General features: G+C 39.2%; 1 protein-coding gene across 3 annotated transcripts in view; it reads left to right on the top strand.

The window, feature by feature from the left end:
* The window catches only part of sytl5 (synaptotagmin-like 5), a 35,578-nt gene extending 12,037 nt beyond the window's left edge, over nt 1-23,541 (top strand). Inside the window, exons 2-18 of one of the 3 annotated variants that reach the window (XM_032529169.1) lie at nt 3,188-3,534; nt 3,626-3,841; nt 4,564-4,676; nt 4,784-4,901; nt 6,353-6,496; nt 7,063-7,165; nt 7,272-7,401; nt 12,074-12,174; nt 12,802-12,897; nt 13,990-14,055; nt 16,983-17,161; nt 18,449-18,551; nt 18,663-18,824; nt 19,005-19,113; nt 20,257-20,395; nt 20,538-20,746; nt 21,532-23,541. In XM_032529169.1, the coding sequence (XP_032385060.1) occupies nt 3,416-3,534; nt 3,626-3,841; nt 4,564-4,676; nt 4,784-4,901; nt 6,353-6,496; nt 7,063-7,165; nt 7,272-7,401; nt 12,074-12,174; nt 12,802-12,897; nt 13,990-14,055; nt 16,983-17,161; nt 18,449-18,551; nt 18,663-18,824; nt 19,005-19,113; nt 20,257-20,395; nt 20,538-20,746; nt 21,532-21,674 (2,250 nt within the window). In that variant the 5' untranslated portion in view covers nt 3,188-3,415 and the 3' untranslated portion in view covers nt 21,675-23,541. Of the gene's footprint in view, nt 1-3,187; nt 3,535-3,625; nt 3,842-4,563; nt 4,677-4,783; nt 4,902-6,352; nt 6,497-7,062; nt 7,172-7,271; nt 7,402-12,073; nt 12,175-12,801; nt 12,898-13,989; nt 14,056-16,982; nt 17,162-18,448; nt 18,552-18,662; nt 18,825-19,004; nt 19,114-20,256; nt 20,396-20,537; nt 20,747-21,531 lie in introns of all 3 variants that reach the window. The other 2 variants (XM_032529168.1, XM_032529170.1) reach the window with 2 other exon arrangements.
* Nucleotides 23,542-23,923: the final 382 nt, after the last annotated feature.

Here is a 23,923-nt window from a genome sequence, read left to right as displayed (position 1 = left end):
CGGACGAATATTGTGTTATATACGATTGCTCATGTAACCAAGTTACATTCACAAAGACTTCCAGTTAAACCATACTTCCAGTAAGAAACATATTCCAGCTTTAAGAGGGCTGACCATCCCTGCTTTAACTTGTATTACATAACCATCTCAATGCATGTTTGTTGTTTAAATGGCAGGAAAATGGAAGCCTAGAGAGAAAACCTTTTAACGTCATGTTGAGATGCACTACAACAATACATCCTAAAATAATCATCACAGAGGTAATTAACACGCATGTGACAGTATGAGCGAAGCTGCATTTGTAAATGGTTATTTATTTCCTATTCTCCAAATTATAAATACACCCCATTAAAAGACCGAAACGTGTCAGTGTGTCTCTCAGTACTCTCTAAATACGTAAAACTTCAAAAGGCTCACTAGTGTAGTTTCATTCATTCAAGGCTCAGTTAATTCCTTATTCAGCTGCACTGCAAATGTAATTAAAACAGGAGTAAATGAGGACTATTTCCAGCCACAGCCTTGGTGCTGTAGAGAGTATTTACAGCAGCAGGACGTTGTACTTTATGTGTGATGAACTCATAATAAACTGAAATACCCATCACAGTTATAAAGGAAGATGTCACCCAGGGCAACAGTGTGGCTCATTTCTGTATTGTTAATAGTTTTTGGGCAGTTCATCAGGCTTTGGCTACACAGACAATACTTGGTAGTAGGAGGATCAATTCATTGTTTCTTTGTTGACAATAAGGAAATGAAAAGAAATACCACCAGACTTGTGTTTTAAAGCCCCAAAGAGCTGTTGTTTCTGACAGTGCTGCTGTTTGCGTATGCTTCATCCAAAGCAAAATATAACTTGGTGTATGAAGCACAAACGAACCCTTTTGCCATTGAGGACATAATAAAATAAAATGAGTCATCTTACACTGTTACATCCCATGAAACTATTTACATTTGAAGGTTTTACTCCTAGCAGAACAGCCCAGTATTGAGCTACACACAGTAAGGGACTGAGATAAAGGTATTGTTCTGAAGGCATCACATGACCGTTTTTTTCCTGAATTCAAACTCAAATTTTGCCCAGTATTTCTGTTCAGAATGTTAATTTCTCCCCCCTGTCTACTTTGCTTTTTTGCCAACCGGAGCCCAGATGCTCCCGGCACACCTGTGGTATTTAATTGCCCCCCCTCTGCAGAAAACACCCAACGGACTGGTGGTAAAATGCCACATAGTTACTAACCACCAAGCAGACCACAATGTGACTTTGTGGCCAGATGTCCCCCAGTGGAGCCCAGATCCATTACATGTTTGAACAAAACAAATTGTGGAAAAGAAGAAAACCTTCCCTGCACTTTGTTGAGAAAGCAAAGTGAGTCACCGTGCTTTCCCTGGAGCTACGTTATTAGTGCAGAGCTGAGAAGTGAGTGCGTTTCCTCTGCTCAGAAGCCAAAGTTTAACTGTCTCCCGACTCGTGTTTACTCAGGGCAGAGAGAACGGCATCGGGAATACATGCAGTGTGTACTCAGGGAGGGCTGCATCAGGAAGCATGCCTACTACAGCACACAATTCAAATTAGATACTGTTGTGCTCTACAGCACGCCTGTAATGGCAGAAGCTCAGATAAATATTGGTTTTGCTTTATTGATGTTGTTGACCAAGTATAAGTCAGCACAGTTGGTCAGAAGTATCATGTGGCTAGGCTACTTGACTTTTTTGTGTGGTTATAACCTGCATTATTGACTTCCTGCTTTACATACACCATCACTAGCTAATTTATTAAACCTAGCTAAACTAACGCTAATGTCTAATACAACAGTGCTGCAATAAATCCTACATTCATGAAGGTTCTAATGTTCATTTTTGTTGAAATTGTTTTGAGGTGTGAATTCAGCTTCATGGGCATTTTTGTATTGTATTGTGTTTAGGCTACTGAGCTGTGTTTTCACATATGTATGAATTTAGGCACACAAAATGTGATAATCACCGCAAACTACATCCTCCAAATACCCTATGAAGTTGAATGAACTTCATCTAAACAGTTTTTTAAGAGATTCAACCAAAACAGAACTGACCTGAGTAAGTGAGAAGTTGAGCAAGGCATATCTGTATTCAGCAGTTTCAGTTTTTTAAATGCAAAGATAGCTGTAAATCACTATTATTTCCTCTATTAAATCCCCATATCACGCTTTGAAAGTGAAGGGAAATCTCTTTGTTGGTTACAAGAGATTTGCTGGCAACTTTAATTCAGTTCAAGATGCTGTAATCACTGATGTCATGATGTGCCTTTAGTTGTAAATGAAGCTAAAATGATGTATGCCAGTTTATTAGTGCTAATTCATGTAAAGTGAAGGGAAGAGGTGAGAGAAGAAAGGAGGAGGATGAAAGAGACTGTAATGAATAAGGCCTGAAGGAGGTTGGTGTGGGCTTTTGAAGATTGCTCCACTCCATTCAATTTTTATTTCCTTCAACTTCATTTACACAAGCGTTGGCAGAATGTTGTCCATCTCTTCAGCGCCTCACATAATCCCATATATTAGTTTCTGCTCTGCACGTTCGGTTTTATTGACAGCATGGAAAGCCATTTTTGTGCAAATCAGGTTATTTTACAACAGTTTACTTAATCGGGCACTGGAACTAGAGGGAGAATCTTTGTGTGTGTGTTCATGTATAACATTCAAATCTCCATTTCTCTAAGTAATAGTGGCATCAGATTATATTATTTCAGTCTGGACCAAAGACGAGGACTGACAGACTGACATTTCCATCCCTAGAGCCATGCCACTTGCATAGCCAAAATGTCAGTCTCTTTGCACATAAGCGTCTGCCAATTTAATATAACATTATGTGTGAACTGGCATGCAGGTGTGTTGATAATTAGATCAAGTCTTGTCACGAATTTCAGGGAAAGCTAGAGCTTTGATAATATAAGCTGAGAAATGGGGGTGTTGTTCTATGAATGTCAGGCTTGGAGCCTAATTGGGAGGTTGTTAAACTGCTGTGCAGCTGTCAAATGTCTACCAATTACTTGTGCTTCATCTTGTAATCTTGTAAATCATTAGATTATTTAACTTTATGCTTTTTTTAATTTAAAAAAAGACAAGCACTTCAATTAAAAACCCAATTTTTTTGAAGTCATTAACTTCAGCCATGTTTTACTGACTTTCCCTTGTCTCTGTTTGCCCTCATCTAGGCTTCCTGAGAGTGGTCACCTCTTGTTAGCTTCCACAAGAAACAGAAGATCGGAGGAAGAAACACTGGAGGGACAAAGTTCAGACTATGCCCGCTCTAAAAGAATAACCCAACCGTCGGCAGAACATAACAGAAAGATGAGCACTTTGCAGCAAAGTTATTTCTGACTTTCTCCATGCAATACATTTATTTGGCTGATTTAATTGGCCGAGTGTAGACTGAGGGACCAATGGAGCAGGTTGGGGAGGATTTGAACCTCTCCTTTCTGTTGGAACATGAACGAGACATTATCCTAAAAGTGCTGCAGAAAGATGAGAAATTGAGGAAACGAGAGGAAAAAAGGATACGGTAAGGACTTAAGTATCACCGCTCATCTCACCCTCATCTCACGCTGATTTTTCCTTATGTCCTTTCATGTTTTGCTTTTTCTACCCTACAGGAAGCTGAAGAATGAGCTCCTGGAGATCAAACGAAAAGGTTCCCGTCGAGCGCAGGAGCTGGGGGAGCGACAGTGCGCTCGGTGCCTGAAGAGTTTGGGCCTCATCTTTGACCGCGGAGATCTCTGCGAGGAGTGTCGGCTACGCATCTGCAGCGACTGCCGTGTAACAAATCCCAAAGCACGTCAGTGGAGGTGTAACGTTTGTGCCAAGATCTCGTAAGTAATAAAAAAAATCAATCCCAGAAATAAAAGAGATACCAAGTCCTCCGCTGCTGCTAGTCTGAATGATCACACTTTGACCACTGTATGTTTTTAGTTTAGTAACAAGTAAAAAACGTTTCAACTCTTGCTCTCTTGCTTAAAGTATGCAAATGTATTCGCTCTCTCCACCTACATGTACGCAGACAACTGTAGAGAAAGTGGTTACACCAATCCGTCTTTCAGGGTATCTGCACAATAATTATTTTAAGTTTCTCCCAAAAAAATGGAGAGAGAGAGAGAGATCCTTTCTTTGTGTACCATTTAAACGTATATGCCGGTTTCAAACAGATATACATTTATACCTTATATAGATTGATACTTTATAGGCGTATTTTACAAAAGTTTTTTTTTGTATTAGTTAATCCTGCCGTTGCATTTCTGTTGTTTATTGATTAATTAAGGATATTATTAGGATTTATTGTTACACAGCTACATTACTTACAACAATGTGATATCAATACCTTCATACACATGGTTGATAGTGTTCATACTTTTAACTTTTAACATACTTTTACTCTTAACAGGTATTAAATTGCATTGTGTAAGATATTTAAAAAGTATTTAAAAGTCTTATATTTAACTTTATAAACACTGCAGAAACCCTAACTCATTGATTGATGATATTTAAGAGTTTCGGTGGATTTTCCACTGTAAGTATGTGGATGGTGTGTTTGCAGCGAGCTGAAGGTGGTAACAGGAGAGTGGTTCCTAGAGGAGCGGTCCAAGCGCTTTGAGCAGGGAGTGCCAAGTGGTGACGTGATCAAACAGACAATCATGAGTAGCCCAATCAGTGAGTTTCCCCACTGATGTTCTGTTGTCCAAACCATAATGATTAGGTGGAGTACTGCAGGGTACAGGCAGATTGTATTGATGGATTCTTGATGTTTTTGACATCAGTCCCAGACAAAAACTCAACAGAAAACCAGTCGTCCACTTCTGAATCAGAGAGACCCGACACCCCAAAATCCAACAGAAGTGCAATACTCAACATTGTGGACGGTGCCAGGAGGAAAGGGTAAGTAATGTACAAAACACATCAATTTATGTTCATGCAAACACATATATATTAGTCACATGAAATATTCAAGATATGCAGTAAACATAGCGGACAGGATAAAATCATCTTAAACCACGTTTGAAAGAAATCTGCAGTGTGTTGAGGACTCGCCTCAGAACCAAAGCATCAGAAAAGAGCTGGTGGATGCTCATTTGATTTTACAGACACCCTGAATGCATTTAGCAATGCAACACAGCAGTAATTGGATTGTGCCGGCTAGCATCGCTTCTTATCTTGGCTGCACTCTCATGGTTCCTGAAGGCATCACTGGGATTCAGACAAAGAAGCCTTAGACAAAAAAGTTCAAAATAACAAGAAGCTGTGATTATTTTATAAGAGTGGTGGCTGCTGAAGACTTTTCTAAATAATTCAATAAATATTCCATTAATAAGAAAATAAATTGTCATTCAAACATGACTTATTCAAACAAAAAAATATTAAACATTTTTATTGAACGTGTCTTGTTTGTAGGCATGTTTAATATAAACATGTAACAGCACCCTGTACACAATTTTAGAGAAAAAGGAAGCACAGATTTGAATTATTTTAATATGAAACTAAATCTGCATTAAAAATGGCATTAAAAATCAATTGTATAAGTGCAGTGTAAAAAACATAGATAAAAAATGTTGTTGCAATGTTAACATTCTAACATTTGCAAATTAGCACACAAAGTGCAGCTGAGATTGATGGGAATGTCAGTTTTGGAGGTATTTGGTCATTTACCAAAATAGGCAACAAAAAATTATACCTCTGACCTGCTGGTGGCTTCTTATAAAAAGTTAGAGGAGCAGTCGTTAAAATCCATCCTCTTGGGGAAAATAGGTATCTGTACCAGATTTCATGGGAATCCATTGATTAGTTAACAAAACATCTCACTAAAAAAATTCAATTTCATGGTGGTGCTAGTAGAAAGGTCAGAGAATCTCCAAGGTCAGTAGGATTCATCCTCTTGGGACCAATAATGTCTTTGTACTAAATGTTGTGCCTCTCCAGTAGATGTTTAGATATTTCAGTCTGAACTGAAGTGGTGGACCAACCAAGAGACTAGCGTTGCTGAACCTGCAGCCACCATAGCTTTCACTCAAATCTGTCCGGGTGTTTGTTTTTTTACATCCTGCTAACTAACAAAAATAAAAACAAACAGGACAGTAAAAACTTATTTAGTGGAAATAATTGCAGTACAATAATTCACCAGGGTTGTTCTTCCCAAACTAGATTTCCTCTGCAGGATGCAATCTGTAGAGTTCAGTGACTGGGATGAGGCTGATTAAGCAGAAACACAGTGTAATAACTCTGCCATAATGGACATGAGTATTGTGTGTGGTGTGTGTGTGTGTGTGTGTGTGTGGTGTGTGTCTGTGTGTCTGTGTGTCTGTGTGTCTGTGTGTCTGTGTGTCTGTGTGTAGAAGGATGAAGATGGATAAAAAAGGCAGCCGAACGACCTTAAAGCCGGAGAACGGAGTCGACAGCATCAGTGTCAAATCTGCTTCGGATGGAGAGACTCATAGCGGACGCAGTGTTTGCTCTACTCAGAGTCCACATTCAAACAGGTGTCCATCCACGCTATCCACAAGCAGACTGAACTGTGTACTGCACACCACTTACATAAAAACATTTCAAATTCACAATAAACAATGCTCTCCTGAGGAATACATTAAAACAAGATAAAAATGCACAATAACAACACAATTTAACATCATATCATAGCTAGAGTTCGCACAGTTTTTGAAACTATCAGCACTGGTGCAGCCTTGTGTCAGTATCTACAGCAGGAAACCTCAAAATGTGAATAGAGACTTTCATTTAGGCATAGTTTAAAACTGGGTTATATCTGTTTGAAAAGTGAACACTTTCAGGTATCAAGGCAAAACATTTCAAAAAAGAATGAAAAACCAATTGAGATGTTAGTGACTGTAATTAAAAGCTCAGTCACATTGAAGCATGTATGTATGTTTGAGTAAATCTTATTTATTTATGCAGCCAAAGAGCCTAAATCAGGTTACTTCCCACAAGTATTACAAAACTATGCAAGACTTAAATTGATATTCATTCATGATGAAGGGAATGTCATGTGTGTTAATTACTTGTTGATGACAGGTTTCTTTCTGGTTTTAAGGGGCGGTGCGGTTGCCTTGGAGTCCTCGGGGAAGCCTACGGTACCCAACAACCTGCGTTCCCAAACTCCGGACAGATGCTCCATTACGAGCGATAACCGGAGGGTCAGGGTCAGCAACTGATACACACATAAAGCAACACATTTGTAAAAACTGTGCAGATGAAGTTGTTATTTAAACAGCCGTGTGTTGGATTTGTGTTGGCATGCAGCCCGACGGAGCGGAGAGCGTCGCCAGTGTACACTCCAGTGACTGTGCGCCTGAGAAAAAAGCTACAAGCCATCACAGGACAAATTCGGACGCGCCGGCCATTTCTGTGTCCAGGGCCTCAGTTTCATCAGGTACCTCCACTGAAACAAACACTTACAAACACTTTTTGCTTCACATTGAAGTGGCATGCTGTTGTCTCAGCTTCACACCTCACACACAAACATTGTTCATATCTGTACTGAGTTTCAGGATGTGTTAGAGGCAGCAGTATCATATCAAAGGTGACAGGCGACTCAGGTGCTATTCAACTCAGCACCTCGTAAAGGATGAAATTCTCCTTCTATCGGGAACAGGTGTCACATCTTCACAAATAACACTATTAACTTAAACCCCCGCTGTTCTTCATGTGTTGAACACTCCTCTTTCCTTTTTAATGGATAATGTCCTCCACTTTGTCTCTCTCAGTTTCAGACCCTCTATATCCACTAGTAACAGCTGCTAAAAAGAGTGTAAAGACTTTTTGAAATGGCTCTGAATAGTGTTGAGGATCTCCACTCACGCCTGCGGATGTGTCAGACCATATTTTCAGTATTGTACTTATATGCTGAAGGTGGTAACTTTTCCAATTTTAGGATACATTTTTAACATCCCAGTACTTTTCTATAATTGTATTAATACGGCTTGTGCCTGACTATATGGTTGATGTGAAGATACAGTTTGTCCCTGAAGGAGTCTTCAGATCTTCATGCTCTGATGCTCACTCAAAATATTCAAATATTTATTCCAAATATTTAAGCCTATTTACACTTCAAGTAAATGAATGTAAAATAACTCAAAATGATCCATGGCAATAATTCAGTGTATATTTGTATATGTGTGTAGTTTGTATATATAGTGTGTACTTGTTTTTTACAAAGTTTGACAGATAAGCACAAAAATTTGCAATGTACTTGTACTGTACCTGTGATGTCATCTCATGGCTTGCGCACCTTGTGCCGGGAACACCACCGTGACCATAAACCTACCTTCACTATGGTGCTAGAGCCGCAGGATTTATTTGCTTAGCATAAAGACTGCGTTGCTGACTATCTCCAAAGTTCAAGTATGTCTTCCAGCTTTAAAGCTAAACAAGTAGCATTCCCTTTTGTTTAAACTGTACACAAACAGTCGTTGCATGCCTTTTTTTTAAACAAAAACTCAAGCAAACAATGCAAAGTAAAGCAAAGTGCAAGGAATGTATTAAATAAATAACCATAAACTGCAATCAATAGCTTGTCCAGCTAACCAAGAGTCCCTTAAAATACCACAAATTACTCCTTAATTGACCACTGAAACAAAAGGCAAAGCCCTTTAATGTTAGATTAAGGTGTTTTGTACGGGGTTCCATTTGTGCCAAAATTAAGTCTGTGTCTATGTGTCGTCTTCCATGTATTTGTGTCTGCTTACTGTTTGTCTATGTCAATTGCCCACATGGCAACTTTTGTCTGTGTCAACTCAACTTACTCCTGTCGTCTGTCCTTGTCATTTGACTATGGCATCGCGTTTTGAGCGTCAAGCAGAAAGTTGAGCTATGACTCGGTTCAGCGGCAAGCAGCGGCTAACGCGTTCAAACCTTTGTTCCTACCAAATCATTACTTCTGAGGACAAGCTCATAATCGTCGTTGCTGGGTTACCTATTGTTTATGATATGCCGTTGTTTGCACATAGGGACCAGTTAGCGTTAGCTGCCGGTCACATTGTCTCTAAACAGTTTGCTTGCAGTGAAGTTCTGCACGCTCTACCTGCATGCTGCTGCACCTCAGCAGCTAAAGAGCCCGCTAACTGCTAACAGACACCGCTGCGACCAGTTAACAATACAAATCTTGTCATTATATATGTAATTTATAAAAGGCTTCTAGTGTCAGTGTATTGGCTGCTTGTGGTTCTCCGCCGCCAGCGGGATGTATTTGTTTGTGTGAGACCACAGACTGCACACATCCCAGGACCTGTCAACCTTTTCATCACAGTTCTGGCTTTCCATTGACTCTTCACTGCAAAACCCGGAGAGGGAGAAAAAAAACAAATAATAATCACACTTTAAAAGAGCTTAAGATCAAAGATGACATTACTGAACAGCCAGTCATCATCAAAGTACCCAACCTAGAAGGCTTAAACCTTGCCAACTTTGCAGATATTTTCAGATATTAAAAACACATACAGCCTCATGTGTCAATCCTGTTTAAGCTGCCTACATGATAGGCGGGAAAACCGCCATTGCACCGGCCTTTGCATTGTTTTCCTATGGGGAGGGTGGTAGTGCCCAATTATGCGCTAGGCTTTGTGCTCTGCTCGTATTTGCCGCTTTTTGCTGCACTCAGAGTTCAAATTATTTAATCTCTGATCTAGTTGCCACTGACTTTTCGAAAGTGCAACCAATAAAGAAAATCCCCAGAAGCGTGTGCACAGTGGACGGCTGAGCCAGGTTTGACCAGTCCCAGAACCCACCCGGAGTGTTAATGAAGATCTTTTGGCCAATGCTGATTTGCTTTCAATTAATATTTTTGTGCTTTTCCCATGGGTAAGTTAACACAGTTAAATTATGTGTTTTTCAATTGTGTTTGATGCAATTTAATGTTATATCTTTCTTCCTGTGCTTTAATCTACAGGAAAAGTCCAATTATGAACAACATTGAGATTTATTCATGTGCTTTAGTTGTATTGGTGGTATAGTGATGGGATTTATGATTTGAAGAATGCACGTTTTATTTTGAAGTTGACGGATGTGACTTCCTGGCCGCTTAGCCCTGACGCATCCTGTGTATTCTTGAATATAAAAATAATCTCCAGTGGCTCCAGGGCAAATGACATTGGTGTAAATAGCTTTTATAAATACTTTTAACCGAATTCAAGAAAGAAAAGCAAAATCTTTCAGATAAACATTTGTAACCCCCCACCCCAGCATAAATCCCTTGAGAAGACATTTACATTAATAATATCAAATTTTTTTGAAAAGTGAAAGACTGTCTTTTCTAGGTTGCTGAAAAAACATGTTTATAAAGACACCCCTCTGTGTCTAAATTTACTTATATAATAAAATAATACATAGTCCTGAGTTCATGGTTAAAATTAGGTTAGGGTAAGTTTTACTTAGTGACCAAAAGAGTACCATTTAAAGTTATTGTGACATCTGCACAAAATCTACAAATTATGTGGTTGTTATTCCTGTTAAGCACAAAACTGTCAGCAGAGAGCTGTCTGTGCGTGTCAGAATGAGATGTCTAGTGTAATTTTTATGTGAGCGCTGACTGTATTTGTGTTTATACTTGTCCAAGAGGTTCTATCTAACTAACAAAAATAAAAGTGTTGGACCAGAATGAGGTTCTCGTCTTTCGTCTTTTAACATCACATACTCGCCCGCTGTACATCCCAAGGAAAGGGAACCCAGTGTGCTTTGGTGCAAAGAGCAGGATAAAGAGTGGAATGCCTCCAGTGAAAAGGTCTGATGCTGTGGGGACAACTGGCGAACATCCTTTACCAGCATTTTTCGGAGTAGCTACACTCTCCAGTTTAACTGCTATAGTTGAAATTGCCTGCTGACGTACTATTTGTACTAAGTATGAAGCCAAAATCAGAACGTAGTGCTTTTACACTGGCATATCAAACATCCACTTTCAAAACAAGAGCCTCTCACAAATTCATAGGAGGCTGCAGTCCAGTAGAGGTGGTTAATAACTGCTGGCCTCCACAGCTTCAGATCTTCTCATTCCCTTTCATTTGCAGCAGCATCCAAAGCTTTCCTTAGATCAGTTTCAGAACAGATAAACAAAATGTTAAAAAGGAAAATGTTTCTGTTATGTTGTACATGTTTCTGTCTGTACAGGTGTCCTTACTGGTTAATTTCTGTCTATGAGGGCTGACACTTGCATATGTTGTCCTATGTCAGAAACCTAGCACTTCAGACCCCCCAACCATCTGAGATCTGTAAAACGTGGTAATAACATAACACAACAAACAAAGTTATGGCACAGATTAATTTTTCTACCAGTAATCGCAAATAGCCTCTTACTTGCTTTATTTATTCATTTACAAATGTTTCCTTCACAGTCCCAATGCTTCCTTCCTAAGGTCAGATATAGTGTTATAGTGTTGGAGTTGTATCTGCCTGCATCATACAGAAAGATTTTACTAATTATTTGCCCTCCTAAATTATGTTTACAGATATGTGGCATGTACAATTCATTAGTCATCAGTCAGTATAGTCTGAGATTTTACGATTTAAATATAAATACTGATATTTTAGGATTTAAATATGAATACAGTGCTTCTTTTAGGTTAGCTAATTTTAGCCTTTGTAATCCATCCAAAATGAGAGGCAGCTTTTTTTCTTCCACTCTTGAAAAATACTAAGAATCTTCAAAGGTAATCTACACCTGCACCAAATTTAACGAAAACACATGAGAGAATGTTGTCTTGTCTTAGATCTTTTTGTCTTAACTAATTTCCCACAGTGTTGAACTATTCCTTTAAATGATTAGTTCTTTCTTTCTAATTGCTTCGTTTACTCTTAATGTGAATCACTTTGAGCTACATTTCTTGCTCATTAGTTACAAACATCTCAGTTGTTACCATGAAATGGAGACTAATCAATGTCCAAGGACACAACATGGTGATAATCATTAGTTTCTAAACTCTTTTGTTATTGTCAGCGCTTACTGTGTCTGTGTTTGCCTTCCGGTCCCTCACTCCCTTCAAACTGCATTTTTAAAACTACTTCTTTTATTTGTCACTCCTCCTCTGCATCCCCCATCTCCCTCCCTGCACTAGATCACAGTCGCTCAGAGATGGACCTGTCAGCTCCTGGTTCTGAACCCAGTGACGATGCCCTCAGTCTCAGGAGCCGCTCAGTCCCCAGGCTGAACAAAGCAGTAAGCGGCATCACCCCTTCCTTCTTCCTCCTTCAGCTGTATAACTGCACACTGATCACACATTTGGTTTCTGCAACAAATTCACCACAGCAAAATCACATCACACAATCACAGAAAAAAGCACACAGCCTGCATTTTAATATGTATATTTACTACACTGTGTGTCCATATTGAGCTCAGGATCTGTGGGCTGATAAACTTAACGTGATGCATCAGATGTGGGGCTGAATGTTAATTTCACTTTAGAGCTCACTTCAAAAAGCATGACAGCAATTTTAACGGCTGTAGGATCTGATGGTCAGTATAGGGCTGCTTTTTCTCTGTGTTTACTGAGTAGTCTTTTACATTCAAAAGAAAGGCACTTGGACACACACGCACAATTTCTTTTACTCATTCATGCTCAGAACTTTACTGCAAACCCAATGACATTGTTATGTTGCATGTGACAAACAAGTAAACAAAGTACTGCTCTCTATCCTGACTTGTCTGGTCAAATTTATGGAAGCTGGCTGTATCCACCCACGCAAGCAGCTCTGTGTGGAAAACTATGCAACCTACAAAGACTCTTTGGCCAGCTTCCCAGATGCCATCTCCCTTTTGATTAAATCAGAATGCTGTCATCCGCAGGAGTTTTCTGATGAGGATGCGGAGGAAGACATCGATGCCCTGATGTCGGCTCACAGCAAGACTGCCAACCGACGCTTAAGCAACGCGCTGTCAACGGTAACACCCATTTTAAAGCTAGTACAAACACAAAAATATCAAACATATTTTGAGACGTCCTGTGTCTTGACACACAGGACAAACATGTACCTGTGCATATATACTATCACCATCACCTGATGCAGGAGTCAGGCCTCTGTGTTCTGTGTTTGACTGTGTAAACACTTATCCTAGATATACAGTAGTGGGGACAGCTTGGGTCGCAAACACCTTCCTCTGCTACTGCACGCTTAGGAAACCTGCAGCATTTACATAAACTAACTTGACTTGTGTGTGTGTGTGTGTGTGTGTGTGTGTGTGTGTGTGTGTGTGTGTGTGTGTGTGTGTGTTGTGTGTGTGTGTGTGTGTGTGTGTGTGTGTGTGTGTGTAAATTATCATGTTACAGGTAAATTAGGGTAGATTAGCACACACATTGTCTCACTACACTCTAGGTATAGCTATAACTTTTGATGATGTGTCTATGTATGTCAGTTCTGTTGTGTATTATCACACATCTTAAATTGGCCCCCTTTTTAACTTGACTTGAATTCCCATTTCCCATTCCCATTTCTTTGACAGTGCTATTTACATCACTGGTTAGATAGTGTTTTTCAAGCTTTAGAGAAACATTTTTAGATTCTATCAATTCAATATCAAGTTTCACTGTTACCAGTATAACAGCTGAGGCAAGTAGTGGACTTACTTAAATGATTTCATAGACATAGTAAACGTTATGGAGGAACTACAGTTCTGTGTGTGGTGTGTGTGTGTGTGTGTGTGTGTGTGTGTGTGTGTGTGGTGTGTGTGTGTGTGTGTGTGTGTGTGTGTGCGTGTGCGTGTGCGTGTGCGTGCGTCCAGATGAGTTGTAATCTCTGTGGTTTCATCTGATAATCACCATGGTAACAGTGTGTAATGTGGTTTCTTGCTGTGCTGCTGTAGACAGGGTTTCTGCAGTTCCTCCTTGGGGGCCGGGGGGTCTGTGCTCAGGGTCTGCCTCAATCACTAACATGTCAAAGAGCTCAGATCTCTCTCCTTCTTCTCTTTTTCCTTCCTTCCTTGCTTCCTTATTTACATCCTTCCCCCCATTTATCTCATTAATGAATCGGCTGCTAGTCTTCCACCCCTGGCTCAGAGAGAAGGTGGGGGTACCTCAATGTCCCCGACTCAGATGCTGAGACTGTAAGTCTCCCCTTCAACATTTGTGCATGCATTTACATTCACCACTACATTAAATGCAGCAGTAAAGCACCAGAGCTCAAATATTACATACATTAATTTGTGTACATTGAGTTTTCCCAAATTTACCGGTATGTTGAGTCTGTGCTCATACTTGCTGTGTTTTAATATGATGGTAGCTACATCAATTTCCATTAAGTCACACACATTCAACTTTAAGTCATTAATCACACTGGCTCCCAGCAGGATACAAGTGGGTAGACCTTCCAGGAGAAGTAGCACAGTGTGGCTTAACTCTGGCTTTCTTTCTTCAGTGCTATCCAGACAGCATTATTATTATCAGTGGATTATACCAGTTATATCCTGTCCAGAACTACAACAGTCATGTGTGCAAGGCAAAATTACCTGCTGTGGTTGTAACGATTGGAATCTTTTTTTAATGAAATATGTTTTGCAGATTTACAATATTAGGAGGAAAAATGTGCTCATTAAGCTCTCTAATTTGGCAATCTATGAAACTCTGGAGATGCAGCCAAACAGGTCACCCACTGTTCGACAGTCAATGTAAAGTTCACTTTGGATGTTAAAACTGTGATTTTTCCCCATTCTGACATTTCAAAGGCCAAAACTATAAATTTGTTAATCAAGAAAATAAATGCTAGGTTGATCGATGAGAATGATCATTAGCTTCAGCCCTAACTGCAGTTGTTGTTTTGCTCTTTAACCAAAAATACAGCCTATTTTGTTTAATCCTCAACTTCTCCATTGTCCACTTACCACTAAAATATTGGCCTATTTTAACGGCAGGAAATAGAATCAGGCTTTCCAAATCTGGGATAAAACAAGACACAAGAAAAAGACAAACCAAACAGAAGTCAATCAATGGCATTAGAGATGTTACAGTAACTGCTATGCAGCAGCCCCCACACACCCTTACATCCAATAACCCTCAAACCCTAGTTTGACGGTGGAAAAAAGGGTCCATGTGCCTGGCACATGGTTCAGAAGAGTTGTACTTTAGTGTCTTCATTAATTCATAGGTGTGTTTTGGGCGTAACATGCAATAAAACAATCAGAGTATCATCTCCTATTCCTTTTAAAAGCCGGCGCATTTGTACCTTGGCGCATTGCTATTATGCAACACATTATGATGGTGAATTTGCACCGTAATATTTAAATTTGTAATCTAGTGTGTGTGTGTGTGTGTGTGTGTGTGTGTGTGTGTGTGTGTGTGTGTGTGTGTGTTGTGTGTGTGTGTGGTGTGGTGTGTGTAACAAGCATAGTGTGCACGCTAGGCGTTGAGTTGCATTGTGCATTGTTGCGCTGTTAAAATAGCATTGAAATGCTGCGTTATTGACCAGGTTTTTGCTGGTCAATGGCGCGATCATTTTCTCCCGCCGCAAAATAGCAATACGCCAAAAATTCACCTGTAAGACCAGCACGCTTATGGGTGCTAAGATGGCCGCAGGTGCATTTGCTATTTAAACAATGCGGGCGCAGGACTGTAAATTAACCACTGCGTCGGTCTTAAAATAGCAAAGACACTTGCATCGGGCTTTGCGCCGCACTGCGCCGCGTGCAAGATCGAGCCCAAAGTGTCATTGTTAGAAAAGTAGAGATAAAGGAAAGAAATAAACATTTTATACTAAGAGAAACTGCATCTAGTAAAGTTTTCTGCTCTAATACTAATTCTTCCATATAAAGTCACTTTTCCAAACTCTGTCACTCATTCCTGAAAAGGAATAATTTACCCATCATCATTACTTTCAAGACCCAGTAACACAGATGGTGACAAGGTTTTGGACATAATACAATCTACAAACCTGTGACATGCACACATAACAGTGAATCTATCCAGAATTGTTTGATTTTGGTTAAAAGTGCATCTTTTTACATGTTAAAACCTATTCATCCAGGCAAGCTTCACTAAGCTGCAGTGCTCTCTGTTTATCTCCTTTATACTAGAGTACCCTCACCCCGTTGTGTCCAGTAGGCCACTGAATCTTTTGAAGCCTGAAGTCTACAGTTTACAATCTTGTTGGGGTGCAGTTGTAGCAATTTACATTTTTTAATGGCATGAGCCTTACATTTAACATTACCATGTATTGCTACATATTCAAGTCCATAAAGTGCTGCAAGTGTTTTACCATATTTCATCAGTGTTATGTAATACCATAGATGTTGTTGTTTTCTTTATCTTACCCTGTCTCTCTTTCATGCCTTATTAGTGTAGTGCCTGTTCAAAACATGCCTGTTCGGATCTGCCTCATTGCTCGGGCTATGGTAATGCAGCTTTCTCGAGAACCACTCAGCCAAACATCTTTATACTCGACACTGCGCTCCCTTGGGTCCTGAGTAATACCCCTGCCATGACATAGCTGCGTCACATACCCAAGTCGTGCTTGTTGACTCCAGGGAAGTGGAGAAGAATTTGGTTATAACAGTAGTATATCCAGCAGCAAACGTGAGCTGCATTTTTTAAACTACAGGCACCATTCACACACACAGTCACCAATGGCCAAGGCTACCACACAAGGCGCCACTTGCTTATCAGATAAACATGCATGCACATTCACACGCCCAAAAAACCCTTTGACATGTAGACTACAGGGGCCAGAGACTGGCCTTCAGATTGGGAGACTACTGCTCTGCTGCCTGAGGCACAGTCGTATAGTATAAGTCACTTGCCATGGCATACTGTAACCACTGCAGTATAAGTAGCTGTAAACAGCTGCAGACGACATGCTTAAAATTTTAGTACATCTGCTTAGTGTGAATCAGAAGAAAGGTTCTTGAGATACGTATGCAAAGGACTTGCTTTATAGATACCTCATATCATGTTTTCTTTCCTCACCTCAACTCTTTTCATCCTTTGACCTTCTCCCCCTCTCCGCTCTCCACCTCACTTATCTCCGGCTTTTTCCTAACAGAGTAGTATAAACAGCATGATGAGCATGTATAGTGAGACTGGTGACTATGGCAACGCCCGGGTGAGCGGCGAGATCCTGCTGAAAATCAGCTACAGCTATAAAACTGGGGCTCTCAACGTCCTGGTGAAAGAGTGTCACAACCTGGCAACAGGAGATGAGAAAAGGCAACGCACAGACACGTAAGAGAGCAAAAAACACACACACACACACACACACACACACACACACACACACAGATAATAAGAGCTGATCTGCTATACTGGGAGGGCTATGAATGTGTTACCATCATTCTTCTTGAAGGATTACACCTTCATGTAGGGAAATACTCACTGATCAAGTTAGATGTTAATATGTATTTATATAATAAATGTTAATATGTGAGTTTTATTTTCTGTGAGATGGGCCCAGGATGGTTTTAGTTCAGCACAAAAACAGAAAACAGAGGGAAACAGCCTCCAGAAAAGAAAAAAATACACCAACAACGTTGTCTCATATCTCAGCTATCAATATAATGCATCCAAGAGTCTCTTGGGTTTTTAGCTAAGATACTAACTTTACTATGATGTCAGTCATTAAAGTCCATGTACACTGCTGTTGTTAGACAAGAAGTAATGGCAAAACTAATAAGGCACACTTTATTAAGGGTACGTTTATTTTTGACCTTTAGAATTATTAGCTTGTCAAAACCAATCCCAACTCAAGTTTCACTTACTTTATTAGCTTTTTTTGGAGCTTTAATTGTATCATACATCAGCAGATTAGCGGATGGAATATGCTTAGTTTATTATTTTAGTCTTGATTTATATCTTTACTGGTGCTTTAATTCTTTTCTTCCTGGTGAGTCAATATTGATTAATTCCTTAATTTTCTCCATTTCTAACAAGCCATCAAGTCTGCAGTTGTAAATAAGTAGTATAATAAACAGTTCTAAATAGTAAAAAGTTGTTAATAAGTTGCTCAGCCAACACCATCCATTTGTTACAACTGATAAAACATTGATGAAGGGTGACGTATTAGAAAGTGGTAGCAAAATAAAAAATAACTAATTAACTGACAATGTTTTATTTTTCTGTTTCTTCACATGATAAATACACATAAATCTACAAGAAAACATTATCAGCTTTTGTAGATGGCACCTTTAATGGAGTTAGGCTGTATTACCATTTACTTCTAGATTAAATTAATATCAACCTCTTCATCTAACTCCTGGTAAATAAGCAAAATAAATGAATTATCAAAATTGTCAGAGTATTGAAGTTGGTTTTTAAGTGCTTTGGTTGTTTTTTATAGCTAATATTAATTTTGCAGTAAATGTTACAGTTGTGTTATATTTACTTGTTCAGACTAGTATCTTCTCTAATAAATCAGGGGCAGATGATATTTTCTGTTGTTGGTATAAACAAGAACAAATCATGTCCATCTCTTCCCATGGAGCCGGCTGAGTCACTGTGTCTTTTTCATGACAGTTATGTTAAGACTTACCTACTGCCAGATATGTCAAGACAGAGCAAGAGGAAGACGAGCATCAAGGCCAACACCATCAACCCTGTTTTCAATGAGAACCTGAGGGTCAGTGGCTGAAAAACTCAACAATCTTGGAACGGTTATTCTGTGAACTTGAGTTGCTGAATTCAAAGCTTTAATCGTTAATTACCCTCATGATTTTCTCATGACGTGCAGTACGTGATCAGTCACTCGCAGCTGGAGACTCGAACCCTGCAGGTCTCAGTGTGGCACCACGACCGGTTTGGACACAACAGCTTCTTGGGAGAGGTGGAGCTGACCTTTGACTCCTGGGAGTTTGACTCCCAGATAGAGGAGTGGTACACCCTGCAGCCCAAGGTAGGAACCAGAATAAGCATATCACATGTTTTCTTCTCTTCTTCTTCTTCTCTTCTTCTTCTTCTTCTTTCTTCTTCTTCTTCTTCTTCTTCTTTCTTCTTCTTCTTCTTCTTCTTCTACTACTACTACGTTATACAAACACACACAAAGTATTTGACATGATTGTAATTGTGTGTGTAGGTGGAGAGCAATATAGACTCCACAATGCAGTATAAAGGAGAACTGACTGTTGTGTTGAAGTACATACCTGCAGAGAAGAACCTCATGCTGCCACTGGACCAAGTACAAGGTACATTCATAACTGTGATTACCAAGAACAAATCATTGTATATCATGTTCTATATAATATAGTGGTTTTTTTTTAAAGAAGTGAAACAAACTGCTTGAATAATTACCTTAATATATGGACAGATCAATTTTATATTCATTTCCCCGAAACTCAGAATGACAGTGTATTTGGAGGTCTACTAGACCTTTACATAAAGTATTGTGGGTTTGACCAATCTTTGCCTAGACAACATGAGTTTTTTCCTATTTCAGAGTTTCGTCTTAAACTAAGCACTGATTTCCCCTATCTGATCTAAAAAAGAAAAATGTGTATGCACAATTTAATGTTATAGTTTTAGAGAATTGTATTCCTTGTCTCTAATTATTGTAGTTTTGCTGCTCCTAGACTGCGGTCGAGATGTAAAAATTAAATCATAGTGTCCAAAAACATATTTTATTCTTCAGTTGTACCTCCAATCTGAGCCTTTTTTGTATTTTCCAGTAAGGCACCTCTTATAAAAGTCCTTTAAGTTCTAACTAATGGCTTCATTAAATGTAAATAAATTATTACTTTTTAGATAAGTAATTAGCCATTATTGACCACAGATTTTTGTGTGTTGTGAAAAATAACTTTTGACTGATTCAAATTACAATCTGGACTAAACTCTATTTATTAATAACTTATCAACACTAACGACAGCAGACTTCAAAATTAAAACACTTCAAGACTTATCATCATGTATAACTGCAGACTTGATGGCTTATTATAAACTGACTGATAGTGTTAACTAATGGATTCATAACTGCATTATTACCAAATAGAAATGCTAAACATGAGCCAGTGGGATTTTTTGCAAAAACAAAATCAAAAAAGATTTTGTGTTTATAGTTAATAACTAAATTATAAAGCATTAACAAATGAATTAATCATCGTATTATTTATTTTTATTGTCTTACATACAGTTATAGTTGTTTTTGTCTTTGATTATGTTTTATGTGCTTGGCTCATACAAGGGTTATGTGAATGTCTGTGTGCATACATTTCCTCATATACAAATCCCTTTACTATAAACTTGTTTTGTTTCTCAAGTGTTACATAAGTAAACCATAATCTTTGAAATTGCAGATAGTTTATTCTCTTTGCCTGTCTGCTTTACTCCCTCAGTGAAGAAAGGGTTCCTGAAAAGCAAGAAGAAAAGCAGCTTTACTCTGCCAAAAGGGGGCATGGTTGAGCTCCTGGTCAAAGGAGCCAAAAATCTCACTGCTGTCAAGTCAGGAGGCACTTCAGATCCTTTTGTGAAAGGGTAAGACTGAGGAACAGTTTGAAATATTAGGGGCACATTTGTAAGATTACTTTAACTTGAAAACACAAATTCTGGGTGGGGGAGGGTGTACCACACAAAACCCAACCTGAGTATTGTAAAGTAAAGTATTCTTTTCCCCCAGATACCTCCTCCCTGACAGCAACAAGACAACCAAGCACAAGACGGTGGTGGAGCGCCGCACTGTAAACCCGCAGTGGAACCACACCTTTACCTACTGCGGGCTGCAGCCAGGAGACCTCAACAATGTCTGCCTGGAGCTCACCGTGTGGGACAAAGAAGCCCTGGCCAGCAATGTCTTCCTGGGAGGGGTCAGGCTCGGAGCTGGCACAGGTGTGTGAATGGTTGACTGTCAAAAAGAAAAGTACCTGGTTAGACTTTGTCAGTTTGAGACAAGACATCATAAGGTCAAGGTATTGCACAGAATTTTAAATAAGTTGGTTGAAACCTCTGAAAGGTTGCACACCTCTCCATGGGCCAGGGTTTTTACTGGAGCTTTACTAGAGGCTGATGCTGTGTATCTTAAGCAATCATTTGTGCTGTAATATTTCTCAATCTTTTTTATTTATTTTATTTTATTTTTTTTACTTTTATTCACCTTTGAATAAAGATAAAAAAACACAAATGCAGGACATGTATTCATAACATCATTCATAAATCATAAGTGTCAAACTTCTCTGGAAGTCAAAGTTTTTTAGTTACACTGTTGTCAGCTGGTTCTCCTCTGGCTGTTGAGGTTGACAAATTGAAAAATGGTGGAAAGGGAAAACAGATTCTGTGAACGGTGTGATTTGGGAGAAGTGCAGAGTGAGGCATATTTTTTTGTATTGTAAACGCTACAATGATTTAAGAGTGTCTACATACCATGAAACAGCTCAACAAAAGCCGGAAATAGTCTGGCATACGGATAATCAAAACTTGGAACGGTTGTTTGATTGTTATGCATTCAAAGGAATAACAATGGATCTATGTTTTGTAAGGCCACATTATCTACAGATATCACTTAATCTAATGTCTACAGCCAGAGTGTTGAGAGAGTTTTAATGTTGCAGGGCCTTCTTGTAGTTCCAAGAAAATAAAACAAAGGATGTTAATGTGTTTGTCACTTTTCCCTCAAGGCACAAGCTATGGGAACGAGGTGGACTGGATGGACTCATACGGGGAGGAACAGCGGCTATGGCAACGCATGATTGAAAACCCAGAAGTCCCTCATGAGTGTACTCTGATGCTGCGATCCAGCATGCGCAAGTGCAACACATGAGCCCAATCAAAGCACAGACAAGAGAGGATAAAAAAGGGGGGAAGAGGTAATGTGATGGCGGGAGGAGAGAGCTGGAGAAGTGGAATGGTCAAGAAAAACAGAGGGTCCAGGACTCAAATGCTCATAAAGGGACAGATACTCTCCCTCTCCCTACTTCTTTCTTCCTGGGAGGCCCTGTTCAGCCAGTCATGCCTTACACACTCATTTACATGCGCCCCCCTCTAGTCTTGACCAAGCACTGCTGTTTACTGCTGTAAATGAAAAAAAGTGTTGTATGTAACTTGTCTAGCCAAATAAGCACACTGTGTGACCCCTGATGTATCCGACCTCGTCTCTGTGAATCATGAACCAGAGTAACATCTGCATGTACTTACAGCTGACGGAGGCCATTTGTCAGGTGTTAGACAAGGCACTGATCAATAATGTAGAGACTCAGACATTCCCTTTATAAGCAAACAAGCTGCATCCTGGTCTGAAGCCCATGTTAATGCTGAGATTCATCCCCCTATAAACATTTGTGTACAGAGGTGGAAAGTGGCTAGTTCTTGTATACTGTACTATTCAAGTAGAAGACAACATTATTACTGGAAAAAAACTACCTGGTTAAAATTACAGTAGTAGCACCATTGACAACTCAATCACTGTTAATCTCTGCTGCTCTCTAGAGTAGTGACCATCTCATATTTATAAGCTTTTGTTTTGATCGCTTTATAAGGGAAAATATTATCAGCAAAATTGAGGATTCTCCAACAGGCTACTCTGTTATTATACTTGAGGTGATAATTTTAATACTGATTTTAGAACAAACTTTACGCTAACGTTAACTTTTTTCACTCACTTAATAGTTAATTACGAAAATACCAGAAAACTTGTAATAAATGGCCGTCAAATTCGCTCGTGCTTAAGGCAACGTTTTCAAATTTCAAGTTTGTGTTGTCTGACCAACAGTCTAAAACCACTAACCACTAAAAGAAAAATTAAATTACAATGAAATAAAACAGCAAAAGACAACAAGTCTTCAAATTCAACAAGCTGGAACCACCAAATGTTGAACATTTTTAGCCACGCTAGCTTCATTGATGGTAGCATCTGTCTGACGTTTGCTCAGTCCACCACTTTGGTCAAGACTGAAATATCAGTGTTATGGATTGTAATACAATTTTTTATAAACAGTCATTGTCCCCAGATGATACTACTGACTTCGGTGATCCCATCTCAACATCTACTAGATGGATTGGCACAAACTTTTGTTCCTAGTCGATGAATCCTCTTGACTTTTGTGAACATGACTTTCCCTTTTGTGCCACCATGAGATTGACAGTTGTGGTTTTGAGTGAATTATCTCAACAACTTTCTGAAAGATTGTAATAGAATTCGGTACAAACATTCACTTTAGTGATTCCCTGATGTCTTTTTTCAGCGCCATCAGCAGGTTAATTTTTTGTTTGTTTAGTAGACTACTTTGATTTTTGACCAAAAAACTGCAAAACTTAAAATATTCCCAACAAGTTCCACTGTACTTTTTGTTTAGTGCTAAATGCTAAATACTAGCATGCTAACAGGCTAACCTAAGATGGTGAACATGATCAACATTATACATGCAAAACATCTGCATTAGCATCGTATTTGTGAGCATGTTAGCTACTGATGTTAGCAGTTAGCTTAAAAATCCCCTGTGGTAATGTAACGCCTCACAGACCTGCTAGCATGATTGTAGACTCGGAGTCTTGTTGCTTGATGACACGAATTGATGTCAATTGAAAGCAAAATTATTGCAAAATTATACAAAAATGTACATGGTCTTGAAGAATGCATTTGCAGTAACAAGAGTTTGTAGTTAGCAACTTTCCACCTCTGATTGTCAAAAGAAATCTAGACCGATTACTCAATTTAGATTAGCTTCGATGTAAATGACCATAACACTGTATCAGTGTGATAGTAGATACTGCATGGTATAAGATAAAACAGAGGTAGAAGAACAAAAGATGGTTATGTAAAGAACTTATAATTATATCATTTTACACTCAAAACAGAAAGTGTGATTCTAAGTGCAAGAACCCTGAGACAGAGACTATGTGTATCTATAGAGTGAGTCAGCACTGAGGCCAGCCGCCTTCATCTCAGGGGGAGCCTAATAATGAGTAAGTGACAGTCACCTTGTCCCTGTTGCCCAGGGCTCTGCCATTCGCCCTCCTGTAATGAATCACAAAATTCACAAAAATGATAAACCCTGTACAACCATTTCTCAT

The sequence above is a fragment of the Etheostoma spectabile genome, chromosome 11 (assembly GCF_008692095.1).
Source record: "Etheostoma spectabile isolate EspeVRDwgs_2016 chromosome 11, UIUC_Espe_1.0, whole genome shotgun sequence".
Taxonomy (NCBI): domain Eukaryota; kingdom Metazoa; phylum Chordata; class Actinopteri; order Perciformes; family Percidae; genus Etheostoma; species Etheostoma spectabile.
Note: the sequence above shows the minus strand (reverse complement) of the source record. Positions and strands in the feature narration are given on the sequence as shown.